General features: G+C 43.7%; 1 protein-coding gene across 1 annotated transcript in view; it reads left to right on the plus strand.

Moving 5' to 3' along the window:
- TANC1 (tetratricopeptide repeat, ankyrin repeat and coiled-coil containing 1) overlaps positions 1 to 13,840 on the plus strand; it is a 176,040-nt gene that overhangs the window by 9,978 nt on the left and 152,222 nt on the right. The window contains exon 2 of the mRNA XM_015565775.1: positions 9,567 to 9,646. Within this exon, the coding sequence (XP_015421261.1) occupies positions 9,586 to 9,646 (61 nt within the window). The 5' untranslated portion in view covers positions 9,567 to 9,585. The remainder of the gene's footprint in view (positions 1 to 9,566; positions 9,647 to 13,840) is intronic.

The raw sequence follows: 13,840 nt of genomic DNA on the forward strand, positions 1-13,840 counted from the left end.
TGGGTGGGGGGTGGAGCCGGGGATAGGGGGATATGATGGTCCCCTTGCCCAGGCCTGAAGCCTGGGGCAGAGGCGTCAGGCTTGGGCGGGGAGTGGAGCAAGCGATCAGAGGGAGATGGGGGTCCCCTGCCCAGGCATGATTCCTGGGCCAGAGGCCTCAGGCCTGGGCAGGGACCAGAGCCAGTGATTCGGGAGAGATGTGGGTCCCCTGTCCAAGCCTGACACCTCTGTCAGAGGCGTCAGGCCTGGGCAAGGGGCCAATCCTGCGATTGGAGTGTGATGGGGGTCAATGCCTGAGGGCTCCCAGTATGTGAGAGGGGGCAGGCTGGGCTGAGGGACACTCCCCCCCCCCACACACACACCCAGTGCACGAATTTCGTGCACCGGTCCCCTAGTATATACATATAATGCTTAGAGTAGAGCCTGGAATATAGTTAGTAAGTAGTAAGTTAAGTGATGGTGGCCACATATTAGAATCACCTGGGAAGTTAAGAAACAAAACAAAAAGCCTGCATGGGTATGGAGAACTCCCATCCTAATGAAATTAGGGCATGGGGAGGCTGTAACCTGTTCAGAGCATCGTGGGGAGTTGCTGACAGCAGTGGAGGAGGGGTTTGATGTCTTGTATTCGGGCTTTAAGTGAAAGATCCGTCTGTCAGCTACAGAAGCAGGAGATCTCTCGGTAATGAATAGCTGCCTTTCACCGGGCATCTTTGAAGTTGTCTGACCTTTTTCACTTTGAGGCCAGATGCAGTGCAATTTTAAAAATTTAATTTCTTTAGATTTACAATACCAGACGTCATCCGGCTGGCAGTGATTGACCGAGGGCCTTTTAACACTTTTTGAAAAATGGACTTTCTGACATGTCCTCAATGTCTCTTCGCCTCTCGGTCGAAAGGCCTCTCGCCCAGCCATGGATTCCTCCAGGGGCTCTTTTTTTCCAGCTGTGGCGATGGCTTACCTGCTCCTGTAATTACAGTGGTTTTATGAGCAAGAAATAGTTTCTTCCTTAAAATATAACACCTACAGGGGGAAGAGATCTGAAATTGTCCAGTCAAGTAGCAAAGGGAGCAGTGTTCCCATTAGAAGCATCTGTGGAAGGCAAAGCCACTTACCCAAAGCCTTTTTTTTTTTTTTTAAGTAAAACCTCCTCCTACCTCCATTCGGGGAGTTATAATTGATACACAGCAAGAAAGTGGTCAGTGTGAGTTAGAAATCAGAGCTCTATTGTGTGCCGAGACCGGTTTGGCTTGGTGGATAGAGCATCGGCCTGCGGACTGAAAGGTCCCAGGTTCGATTCTGGTCGGGGGCGTGTATCTGGGTTGCGGGCACATCCCCAGTGGGAGATGTGCAGGACGCAGCTGATCGATGTTTCTCTCTCATCGATGTTTCTGACTCTCTGTCTCTCTCCCTTCCTTTCTGTAGAAAATCAGTAAAATATATTAAAAAAAAAAGAAATCAGAGCTCTATTGTATGATACAATCGGAAAATTCAACAGGAAGGAGAAGGGAAAAGAGAAGAGCATATCAAGTGTGGTGGTTACGGAGCTCAGAGCCATAATGAAGGTTGGGACTCGGGTCTCCAGTTGTAAACTTGACGCTGAGGAGCACCCTGTGGCCCTAGTCATGCCCTCACAGAGCTGTGTGGGAAAGGATGGGACCACATTCATCTTCAAACCGGAGGTGGCTCTCCATGAGCTTTTGGCCTTACGGCCCCCAGGGCCCAGAGTTGATGTTGGCTTTCAGCTTTCCTGGACTGGATCCATAACAACTACACTGTCACCCCCAAGCAAAAGCCACCTTGTCTTTGAGGCTAGTATTCTGTGCTCTCCTGGTCATCTCTCTGTTCCTCTCTCCCCAGGTTCATCAGGGACTTTCAAGCCAGCCTGGGGTTCAAGTCCCAGCTCCTCCTCTGTTCATTGTGTGACCTTCGGAGAGCTGTCAATCTCTGTAAACTTTTGTTATTTATGAAAAGAGTTTTTATAGGTGATATTTTGAGGATAAAATGAGATTATATATGTATGTAAAACTCTTCATCTTACCTGACATGTAAACAAACACTAGTTAAGAGGATAGTGGTTGATATCCCAAATCCTGCCTCCGGCATTAGCATCTGAATGATCCTTCCCCAACCAAGAATAAAGTTTCTTGACTTCTTTGCTTCCAACAACCCTCACTTGAGGACATTCTACTTCACCAAACCATGGTATTAGCTATCGTGTGGACGTCGTCATTTTCCGGAATTGTTCCACATCCAAAATTCTAAAGTTCATTAAAAAGGACCAGTTTTCCATCCACTACCCGGTCTGTGTTTGCTCTTTGATGTCTTTAGGATACCACCTCTGTTCTCTCTGAAGGGCCTCGCTCTCTTCCTGTTCAGTTTTGATTCCTTGTGCTGTTCATCATGTATAAGCCACGTAATTTTGACCATAAACTTGAAAATTGGCACTTGGTACCAGAAGAATTCTTAAACTATTAGCTCAACCCATTGTAGGAGAGACTTGCCTTTGGTTTTGATTTACCCTTCATAACAACCCTGTTACTCATTCATTTAAAGTTTGTTTGTTTATATATTTTAGTGTTTGTTGTATCTTATAAGGTGCTTTGCTAGGTGCTATAGGGATTTATAGAGTTCAACATTTTTCTCTATGATTCTAATTGGTAACCATGTATCAGTACGACGTGGAATGTGGTATTAAAGACATCTTTTGACCACCATGGCCTGTGAAGGCTTTGTGGAGAAGGCAGTATTAGAGGTTGGTTTGCCAAATTCCTTCACAATATACAAAAAGGGCTCTTGTAGCCAGAAGGAAGTATATTCTTCATATTTTCCTCCAAAAGTGAAATTTCTTTTTTGCCAGGTAGTATTTCAAAATGAGAATGTCCCTAAACAAACGGGTATAGTCATTTTCCAGCAACTTGAAAGACCAACTTAGGGGAGTCAGATATTTCTTTTAACCCTCATCTGAAGATATGTTTCAATTGACTTTTAGAGAGAGGGGAAGGAAGAGAGAAAGAGTGAGAAACATCGATGTGAGAGAGAAACATCAGTTATCTCCCATACGTGCCTTGACCTGGGGATTGAACCTGGAATGTAGGTATATGCCCTGACTGGGAATCAAACCCTCGACATCTGGTGTATAGGGCGATGCTCCAACAAACTGAACTACCTGGCCAGGGCACGAGTCGGATATTTTAAAACACTTTTCCTAAAAGAATTTGTGTATCTTCCTAGAGAATATCTTAAATAGAGGTTGAAAGTGGTTTTAATCTAATAGGAAGTTTCCACTTAATTTGGTACATCAGAACTTAAACATTTAAGTTCAGTCTTCCTGCCCCAAATAGTGTTAAATTTACATCACTTGTGACTGTCAATTGACTATGCTTTTAATATCTCACATTCACATCTGAAGTCGTTTTGCCTAAGGCAAACCTAACTATAAAGAAAAGAACAGTAGAATGAGAGGTACAGTTTGTAGAATGGGTTTGAATAAAGACCAAATGGTTGGGCCTATGCGTCTTAGGGAATAAATTATAGCCTAATGATACCATATTTCCCGACTATGCAAATTAAGCAAAACCAAAGGCTGATTCTTTACTTATTATCACGATTGCTTTCTGGTTGCTTGATCAATAGTCCACTCTCCTCTCCCACAGCTTTTCGAGACAAAGCAGCTGAATCCTAGAGAAATTCAGTGACCGGTTCCCAGTCACAGTGCTAAGGCCAGGGCTATTGGACTAGGTTTGTTGATTCCTAGACTTTTTCCACCATAGGGGGAAAAATGTGAGCAAGACCTCCTGGAATTTCAAGTATTCATCAAGAGTTGGTTTTTCCCAGCCTCTTGGGATCTCTAAAAGAATGTTGAGATATGGCTCTTGCTTTCAGGAAGCTTCTAGAATGCAGTTTCCCGTGAATTTCCACCCACCAGCCAGTGCCCCCTTTGACAGCCTCCCTCCTCCACTTTCCAATGTGATCTCTATTCTGCTTTGTTTTCTATTATTTGCTCTTTTCTGTATTATTTATCTTGTAGGTTGTTTCAGCCCCCACTGCCACCACCTATTTCCTTTCTTTTGAGAAACACTAAAGGTTGCTAATGCAAGGAATAGTTCTGAAGGCAGATACAGAAGACAAGACTATTTAGATGTCTCATACTTTACTTACTGTGTTGAGAAAAAAAAGTCAAGTCCCTAAAATTGAGGATGTTTTTGATGCCTCTTCCTTCTCTGGAAAAAAAAAAATTCTTTAAAATTATGTACATCTTGCCCTAGCCAGTTTGGCTCAGTGGATAGAGTGTCAACCCATGGACTGAGGGGTCCCAGGTTTGATCCCAGTCAAGGGCACGTACCTTCTGTAGGTTCAATCGCCTGTCCTGGTAGAGCTGACTTCAGGAGATAACCAATTGATGTGTCTCTCTCACATCTTATGACTTAAGTTTGAATTCATAAGCCAATCTTTACTGGGTCCCTCCTAAAGAAGCATGTCCCTGAAGTCCTCCTCCTCCTCCCTTTCCACTCTCTCTAAAAAGAAGAAAAATATTTGGATGATGATTAACAACAACAAAAGCTATGTACATCTTAGTTCCCAATGTTTTCACTTGTAAATATTGCTACTCTGGCTTTGATTTATGTAGACAAAACAAGAGAGACCCTTCAGAGACAGCTTTGCTCTGAGGTCAGATGGATAGTTTGGTGGGAGAATTTCTTTCAACTGGAGTGTGCATAAGGGAAGTGTTTATTCAGGATAACTGGGTAAGAAGATCTTATTCTTACCGTGAGATATTAAGGTTGATTCAGGTGTGGACATGAAGGGATTTTACAAAAGGCAGCATGTTCCTCCTTCATATCCCACTGCCTGATGTCACAAGGATTTAACTGAGGTTCCTTGCATTCCTAGTGAATGAGAATATATAGGAATGTTCTTCGTAACTTATAAACTCCGATAAGTGTTGCTTAATTGCTTGATTTGGAAGAAATCTCTCATCTGTGTTCACTGCAGCCTCGTTAAATCTGTCAACAAATATTGAGAACAGAGTGGGTGCAAAGCCTGTGTTCTGCCTTCCGTTTGTATCTATTAACCAATAAACATAGTCCCTACCCTCAGCTCAGAGGTTCAACTTGGAATTGTATAAACAGGCAGGATGGCAGTCCAGAGGAGGAATATTTTTAATGCTTTTGCTAGTCTGTGATTTCAGACAAGTTAGTCATGTCTGACCAACTGCCATTATGATTACTTATAGAATAGAGTTTGGCTTGCATTGAATTCATCCCACTGTTTTATTGAGGCTAATTTATATTATATTTTATAGTAGAGGCCCGATGCATGAAAAATCGTGCAAGAGTAGGCCTTCCTTCCCCCGGCTGCCGGCACAGGCTTCCCTCTGGCACCCGGGACCCGAGCTTCCCAACTCTGGCTATCAGTAGGCACCCGTGGTCTGAGCTGGCTTCCCTCGGGCCACCCGTAGGCACCTGGGACCTGGGCTGGCTTCCCTTCTGCCCTGGCTTCGTCAGGAAGGATGTCTGGTCTAATTAGCATGTTATCCTTTTATTATTATAGATAGCATGGTAATCACTGTGTAGAATGCTAACACATAGGCACATGGGACATTGTGCCTATCCCCAAAGACTTTATGCGTTAAATAAGAAATCCAAGAAGGGAAAGTAAGCTTGATAGTTGGTTTAACTTCTGGGGCTTTTAAAAGGAAGACTCTGTGGCATTTGGGAAAGTTAGATGTTGCATGATAGCAGAGAAATAAGGAAATAGGATGACTTCAGATCATTGGTCTTCAAAGGGTAATGGCATGACCTCACATTTTACTTTATTTTAAATGAATATTATAGGAAATTCTCTCCCATTGGTTAATTTCAGTTGTTGGGACCTAGAGGCTGGCCGTTCCTCTCTTTATCAAAAGTGTATAACTTACAGAAATGACAGCTGAAGTTCTGTTTTTTCAAATATTTTAAGTATTCAAATCCAATCATATATTTATATTACTTGCTATCCTAGAAACTAAGGTTTTATGGGGAGAAACAGAGGGATTCTATTTGGCCAGCATTTATTTGAGGTAAGCCTGGGTATTTTGGTCCATACTGTAGTTAAAGTGAAAAAGGACACTATTTTTTATGTTTTATCCTATAATGCTTGTCTGTAGTTACTTCCTGACCCCATGTATTGTCCTCAAGCAGCAAGCTTCTGGCCACTCCTTTTCAATGTGCTGGGCTTGTCATTTAGTCAGTTGGGTCTGAATTACTGTGTCAGGAAGGCTGGTTTGCATCATTTCTATTTGGCTGACTTCTGTGGCAGGACATCGTTCTCCCTTTTTAGGGGAAAATGATAGTAGTTGACGCTGCTGTGGAAAGGATGTGTGTGATGATGCAGAAGATGTCATTCAGGGAGAGCCTGCCGGTTGCCTTCATGACTGCTTCATGGTGGCATTTCCATTCAAGAATCTACCACTGCCTTCCTGTTGGTATTCATACTGGGGCCAGAAACTCAATATTCTCCAATAGTTGATACTTTGCAAAGCGACTTGCTTTAACAGAACTCATGAGAGCTTTTGTTTAAAGTCAGGACATCCATTTATTTATTCCCAGAATGTCTGTCATCAGGCCAGGCGGTTGTATGGGGTTGACTGGACCAGCACACTCCGCACTGTTGTTAGGCTGACAAAGGAGCCAAATTATGAGGCGCTTCTCAGTGAACAGTATCAGGACATGGGAAAGTAGCTGTGTGATGCCAGTGTTTAATAGCACTGGGCTCTGCAAGCCTGATGGGTCCCCTTCCAGAACCTGATGTGGGTGTGAGTTTGTAAGTACATAGTGTGTGTTTGTAAGTGTCAGATGGGCTTCTCTGGACTCTATACCGCCATTGTTGGCCCTTCCAGCCCATTACTATAGTTGCTCTCTCTGACCCCACACCCCCTTCAGGTGGGCACAGTCCTTAGGTACGTTGATGGAATCAAGTTTCAGTTATGTCATTGGGACTCCTGGTGACTTTGCATAGCTCCACTCTGATCTGTGTCAATTTTAGAATTTAACTGACTGGGAATAGTCTTATTTTTCCCCTTCCAGGGGTGTGTGTGTGTGTAGGAGGTGCTTACTTTTGTACTCAAGTATAATCAATTGGTGTCTCCAGGTCATAGTTTGAATAGCTTTTGAGTATACATTTAAGTTCTTTCCCTTGACTTGATATTTATGGAGGAAAGCAGAAAAAAATGGTAGCAAATATTTGATAGCCTCGTTCACTTTACTCAACTTAAGACCACTGATGTGGAAGATGTGATTATAGAAAACAGCTGAGCTCCCCCACAAGAGGCGTACATGGTGTCTGGGATGAGCTGCCCAAGCCAGTGTCTACCAGTCATTGCCCTGTGGGACCTATTTCCAAGTGGCACGATGGATGGGCTGTGGATTGGTGCCAACTGGGTGATTAATCAGGATTATTCTGGAAGAGTTCAAAAGGGGCCTTGGATGAGCTCTTCAAGATTTTTCTTTGTTTTATTTGTAAAGTGTATAGTCTTTGCTAAATGGCAAACCCTGAATGTTGATTGACTTATTTGGAGGAAAAAAAATGTCTGTGCTTACGAGGCATCTCTTTACTTGATTTTGCCTACTCTTCTTTTATACCACATGTTGCACTGTTTCTTTTAAGTGTGACCGTCAGGAGAAATCTGCGTCTCCACAGTGTCCCTGTGGAACACTCAGTCCTCTTCCAGATTCAGTGTTGGCCCTTTAGGTGGAATCTTTTTACCTCTGGGTTCATTCAAAGTAGCATTAAAAAAACAAACAAACATATTTTTTATTGATTTCAGAGAGGAAGGGAGAAGGAGAGAAAGATAGAAACATCAATGATGAGAATCATTGATTGGGTGCCTCCTGCATGCCCCCCACTAGGGGTTGAGCCCCCAACCTGAGCATGTGCCCTGGCCAGGAATTGAACTGTGACCTTCTTGGCTCATAGGTCAAAGCTCAACCACTGAGCCATGCCTGGCTGGGCTCAAAGTAGCATTTTAAAAAAGAATTAGGCTCTAAGCCGTGCCCCCTTTATGTGTCAAGACTTGCTGGTACATTTTAGTATCGCTTTCTCCAAATTCTGCTGATTATCTCCCTAGTATTTCTGAGGTTTGTTTGTTTGTTTGATTGCTGTTGCCCAAAGCTTTCATTGCTCGGAGGAGAGAAGTGGGGTCCACGGGAAGGATGGAGGACCCTCGCTCTCTGGGAGTCTGCAGTTTGGATTCTGGGCCTGTGCTCATTAGCTGCCTGACCCCTGGGCAAGTCAGCCTCCCAGGTCCTGTGTCTTCATCAGAAAAACAAAGGGCTTGGAAAAATAAATACAGGCCTGGACCCAAATGATAAGGACGGTCACCCCGCACACTCACTGTGGTGGGATTCTGTGAATGGCGGGCAGCACACTCTCCAAGCCTCTCAGCGATCCCCTCAGCACCTGTGCTCCACTCGGGGGCTGAGAGGTCACGAGGGTGTCCCCGGAGGCCACTTGAACCACTCAGCGAACGAGGCAGGCTTGTGACTCTGCTCTACCTATGTCGGAGTTTCTCCCTCCCTTCCCTGCTCTCTCCTCTTTCTTCCTTCGTTTTCATTCAGCAGCAGCCTGCTTGCCTTCCACCTTCTTCTCTTTAGTGCATTAGCGGTGATGTGCTGGGTAACACAACCCACTCAGGTTTGTCCCTGTTTGGAGTTGTCCAGCCATCTCATCTCCGTAGTGGAGGGAAGAGAACTAAAGGAGACGGCCCAAAGGATGAAATAATGGTCCTTTTGTCTGTCTCTTTGCTGTCGGATGGTTTCATGTTTCATCTTAGGCCTGGGCCATTGTGCTGTGTTTTTTTTTTTTTACATGCTCAGTACAACCCTGTTTAAAACTACAGCTGTTTTATTGAAAGGATTCAGCCCTAATGCTACTGGCCTGTGCTGCTTTCCTTCCCACCCCCCAAGAGACTCATAACTGATTGTGGTAAAAGCCCATGCTGGTGTGTGCTGTTTGATCACATCCCCTGACATCAGTTTTAAAATGTGTTCCCACTGTATTTATTTTGCAATTGCTTATAAGTTATGTTTCATTCTGATAGCCTTCCCAAATGTTTTCCTTGTGGTTATATAATCAGTAGCATCTGTAAAACATGCCTTGGACCATGTCGCTTCCTTCTTAATCGTTATCTTTTTGATTCTCAGTTTTAATGTTTTCTTTTGATGAACTAGGGTTGGGAGGACCCGCATGCCTGTGCCAGACACCAGACTGTGATGTGCCCAGATCTACCCTCAGAACCTTAATTAGATGTGGAATGCTGAGAATGCACTGTTGTGGGTTTTTTTGTTTGTTTTTACTTTTATAGTAAGACAGTGAACTTCATTAAGAGTGATGAAACACTTCTTGTGTCTTTAGCATTTAGTTCCCCATCTTTATTCATAGAAAATTAATGTCAAACTCAAGGTACCTTTATCTTATCCTACGTGATCTGTTTATTTGAACTCAAGTTACCGCTAGTGTCAATATGCAGGTTATATTCTAACTTACAGCCGTTAATACCTCTTCCCAACCCCTCCTTTTCCCTTTAGAAACAAAGGAGTGTCGAAAATGTTAAAGGCGGTGCTGAAGAAGAGCCGAGAGGGAGGAAAGGGAAGCAAGAAGGAACCAGGTATGTGTTCAGGAAGGAGCTGGGGTGAGCAAGCCTGGTAGGTGTGGCCGCAGGACCCCAGCCCAGGCTGGGCCCATGTCCCTGCCTTGGGCACGGGTCGGAGAAGTGATATGTGTTAGAACAGACAGCATATTGGAGCTGTGAGAAACTAAATACATGGCTAGTTTTTTTATGAGAAGTGACTTTGAAATGAGTTTGGGTTATGAACTGAATCCTTCCCTAGAAGACTTGTTCCTAATTTTAAAAGGTCATTCAGATCCAGAGATCCAGTTTGAGACATTGTGGGACAGCAGGTGTGTCCAGGAATTTGGTTTCTAGGAAGTTTTTACCCTTTTTGCACATGTGATTGCATTTTCTGTTTGACCAACTGCTGGCTGCCTAGTCGTCCTCTTTTGAGTATCATATTATCCCCTTAACAAGTGTAGCCCACTCAGTGCCCATTTTATTTTGATGGGAGCTACTTAATTTGGGTTGAATTTCATTTCTGTGTGTAGAGTCTGGTACATTTGTAGTCATTGTGACTCCATTCTAGTCCATGTGAGGAACTGTTCTAAGGTCATTTCAGTGACCACTCAGTATTAACACTCTCTTTCTCTTGCTAGAAAAACTACACATTGTCTACTTGTATTGTGCAATAAAATTCTGTTAGCATGGATTAATTTCCCTGAAATGGTGTCAATTCACTCTAAATTCATGTTAACCCAGAGTTGGAGAAATACTGGTTTTCCAAGTTATTGAGTGATTAACATTTTAGTTCTAATTTCTCTTAAAATATAAAAAAAATTCACTTATTTCCAAAACATCACTGAATTATAGTTAATTCCTTCATTCAAAAGATCTTATAATACCATGTGATAATGTTAATATCTGTTGTTTCTGTACTTACAGATAAAGTAGACTTTAAAACTTTTGATTCTGGAACCAAGACACGTTTTCTATTAGTTATCCCTTAAATCAAGCCTACAAAATGGCACACTTAACCTTGAAAGTGGGGTCTTTGTGATAAAGTTGCTTTTAAGATCCCATGAGAAGCTTCTCATTGATGCCTAAGTAAGCAGATATAAAGAAGAAACCAGTTTTTAATGATAGAAACAGGAGACCATAGTTAGTTCTTAACCTTAGAAAATAAAACTCTAGCTTTGAATAATTAATTAGATTGGTTACTATGGAGAATTTTCAGTTCACATAATTTCTGTCCAGAGGGACATTCATCCCCTGTTGGGTCATGGCCAAAACATCCTTCTCTTTATTTCTCTGAAAGCAATTAAAAAATAATTAATTCTTTTCTTTTATTTCTTTTTTTTTTAGTTTTGGCTCTTCTGACACTCATCCTAGGACCTAGGACCTTTGTTGTTTGATTCTTTGTAATTTTCAGCATAAAGTTAGGTCCTAAGCTATCTGGCTAGAGCTGCCAACCAGTGGCCAGTGTCTCCAAGCCAGAACTACCTCCTTAGTAACAGAGTATTTCACAGCAGTCCCAACGCATCTATATATATAAAAGCCTAATACAGTGGTTCTCAACCTTCCTAATGCTGCGACCCTTTAATACAGTTCCTCATGTTGTGGTGACCCCCAACCATAAAATTATTTTCGTTGCTACTTCATAACTGTAATTTTGCTACTGTTATGGATCGTAATGTAAATATCTGATATGCAGGATGTATTTTCATTCTTACAGATTGAACATAATTAAAGCATAGTGATTAATCACAAAAACAATATGGAATTATATATGTGTTTTCCGATGGTCTTAGGTGACCCCTGTGAAAGGGTCGTTCGACCCCCAAAGGGGTCGCGACCCACAGGTTGAGAACCCCTGGCCTAAAATGTAAATTGTCCCCTCGGGAGTTCAACCAGGAGACTGGGAGTTCCATCTCCAGCTATGACATATGCTGACCACCAGGGGGCGGTGCAGAACTAAAGAAGGCCCTGGCTGGCTGCCAGAAGGAAGGCCCGGGCCAGCAGCTGGAAGGCCCTGATCGGCCCTCATTGCCAGCTGGGCCTAGGTACTTTACCCGTGCATGAATTTTGTGCACTGGGCCTCTAGTGCAGCCATGGGCAAACTACGGCCTGCGGGCTGGATATCTGGCCCGTTTGAAATGAATAAAACTATTGAAAAAAAAGACCGTACCCTTTTATGTAATGATGTTTACTTTGAATTTATATTAGTTCACACAAACACTCCATCCATGCTTTTGTTCCGGCCCTCCGGTCCAGTTTAAGAACCCATTGTGGCCCTCAAGTCAAAAAGTTTGCCCACCCCTGCTCTAGTGTGAAATAACACTGTATGAATGATTTTGACAACCTGCCTTTCAGTTGGATCAGATAGTGTACATAGTTTACATTTGAAACTTTTTTATTTGTAGGCCATGTGATTTTGGGTTTAATTCCTCTGAGCAACTACTATTGTGTTGTTGTTGTTTTCTGAATAATTTTTTAATAATAAGTCCCACGCTGTGTCTTTTCACTAATGCAAACCAACTTGAAAAAAGCAATGAGAACATTCCTCATAAAGCATCTGCATGGTATGTGCCTTTTTCCTCATAACTAGAACCTGGTTATATTAGTTGGGGAACAAAGCAGATGGAATTTTAAATCTTGAAGATATGTCACAGATGATTGGGGAAAATACTTGGAATGTGACCATTTATATGCTCAGCCCTGTGCCAACTCTCATTATGTACGTAAATCAGATCTAAGTTTCTCTGTAAATTGAAGCTGGCTAATCTACTGAGACGGCTCTGAAACTTGGGTAATATCTCCTGCATATGGAAAAATTTTGCTCTACTGTTTCCAATTAACCAATCTTTATTGTAAACACAAAGGGAAATTCATTTTTATGTACTTGAACTTGAAATCATAGAAATTTAGGAAATATTTGTCTAAAATACTGAGCTTTGTTTTTCCTATCCTTTGTAGATTCTTCTTTACAGACAACCATGAACTACACTTTTATGTTGAACCTATTTTAGGAATTTGAAAATAATCACTGAGTTAAATGTATTATTCTTCAAATGAAAATAAATGTTAGTAAGAAGTATTGAAAAGTTGTTTTATCCTCAGCTCCTATCCCTAGAAGAAGATATCACATGTATCTACTCTAAACTATTGGTAAATGTTAGCAGGGAGTGAAATTCAAGTTATATATTTATCAGCCTAGGCCCGTGGTTGGCAAACCATGGCTCGCGAGCCACATGCGGCTCTTTGGCCCCTTGAGGGCGGCTCTTCCACAAAATACCACGTGCGGGCATGCACGGACAGTGCGATTGAAACTTTGTGGCCCATGTGCAGAAGTCGGTATTTTTGTGGAAGAGCCGGTATTTTGTGGAAGAGCCACCCTCAAGGGGCCAAAGAGCTGCATGTGGCTTGTGAGCTATGGTTTGCCGAGCCTCAGTTTGCCGACCACTGGCTAGGCGACTAGTTACGACAGAATGACCAGAACGACCGGAATGACTGGTTGCTATGACATGCACTGACCACTAGGGGGCAGATGCTCAATGCAGGAGCTGCCCCCAGCCTGCAGGAGAACTGGGGGTGGGTGGCAGTGGACGCGGCCCCTTTCCCGTAGGGGCCAAGGGACGGCTCCCTCCTCGGGGCAAGCGGCCAACTTCCCGGGGCCCACCCCCTGACCCTCCCCTGGCTGTCAGGCCCCAATTGGCCTGCTGTCTGCCTGCTGTGGTGGCGGTTGGCTCCTCCCTCCAGCCGGCAGGCCCCAATTGCCTGATAGGGGACTGCCGGTCAATCTCCCAGTCCCTCCCCCTGGCCAGTAGGTCCCGATTGGGCTGGGCCCCAGGCTGGGCTGGGACAGGGTACTGGGGATGGTGGCAGCGTGCAGGGAAGGAGGAGGTGGGAACCACGTGGTGGTGGTGTGTGGGTGGTGAGGGAAGGAGGAGGCAGGAAACCTGATCAGCCTGATCACTGGTCACTAGGGACCCCCCCTGTGCACAAATTTCGTGCACTGGGCCTCTAGTCCTTATCTAATAAAAGAGAAACATGGTAATTAGCGTACGACCGCTACCTTTCCCATTGGCTAATCAGGGGCGATATGCAAATTAACTGTCAGCCAAGATGGCGGCCGGCAGCCAGGAAGCTTAAACTGAACATGAGGCTTGCTTGCTTCAGTGACCGAGGACTCCAACGTTCCCCGCCTGCCTTGCCGGCCTCTGAGCCTGCAGTTTCAGACCATTGTAACAA

This window comes from Myotis davidii, unplaced genomic scaffold, assembly GCF_000327345.1.
Source record: "Myotis davidii unplaced genomic scaffold, ASM32734v1 scaffold59, whole genome shotgun sequence".
NCBI lineage: Eukaryota > Metazoa > Chordata > Mammalia > Chiroptera > Vespertilionidae > Myotis > Myotis davidii.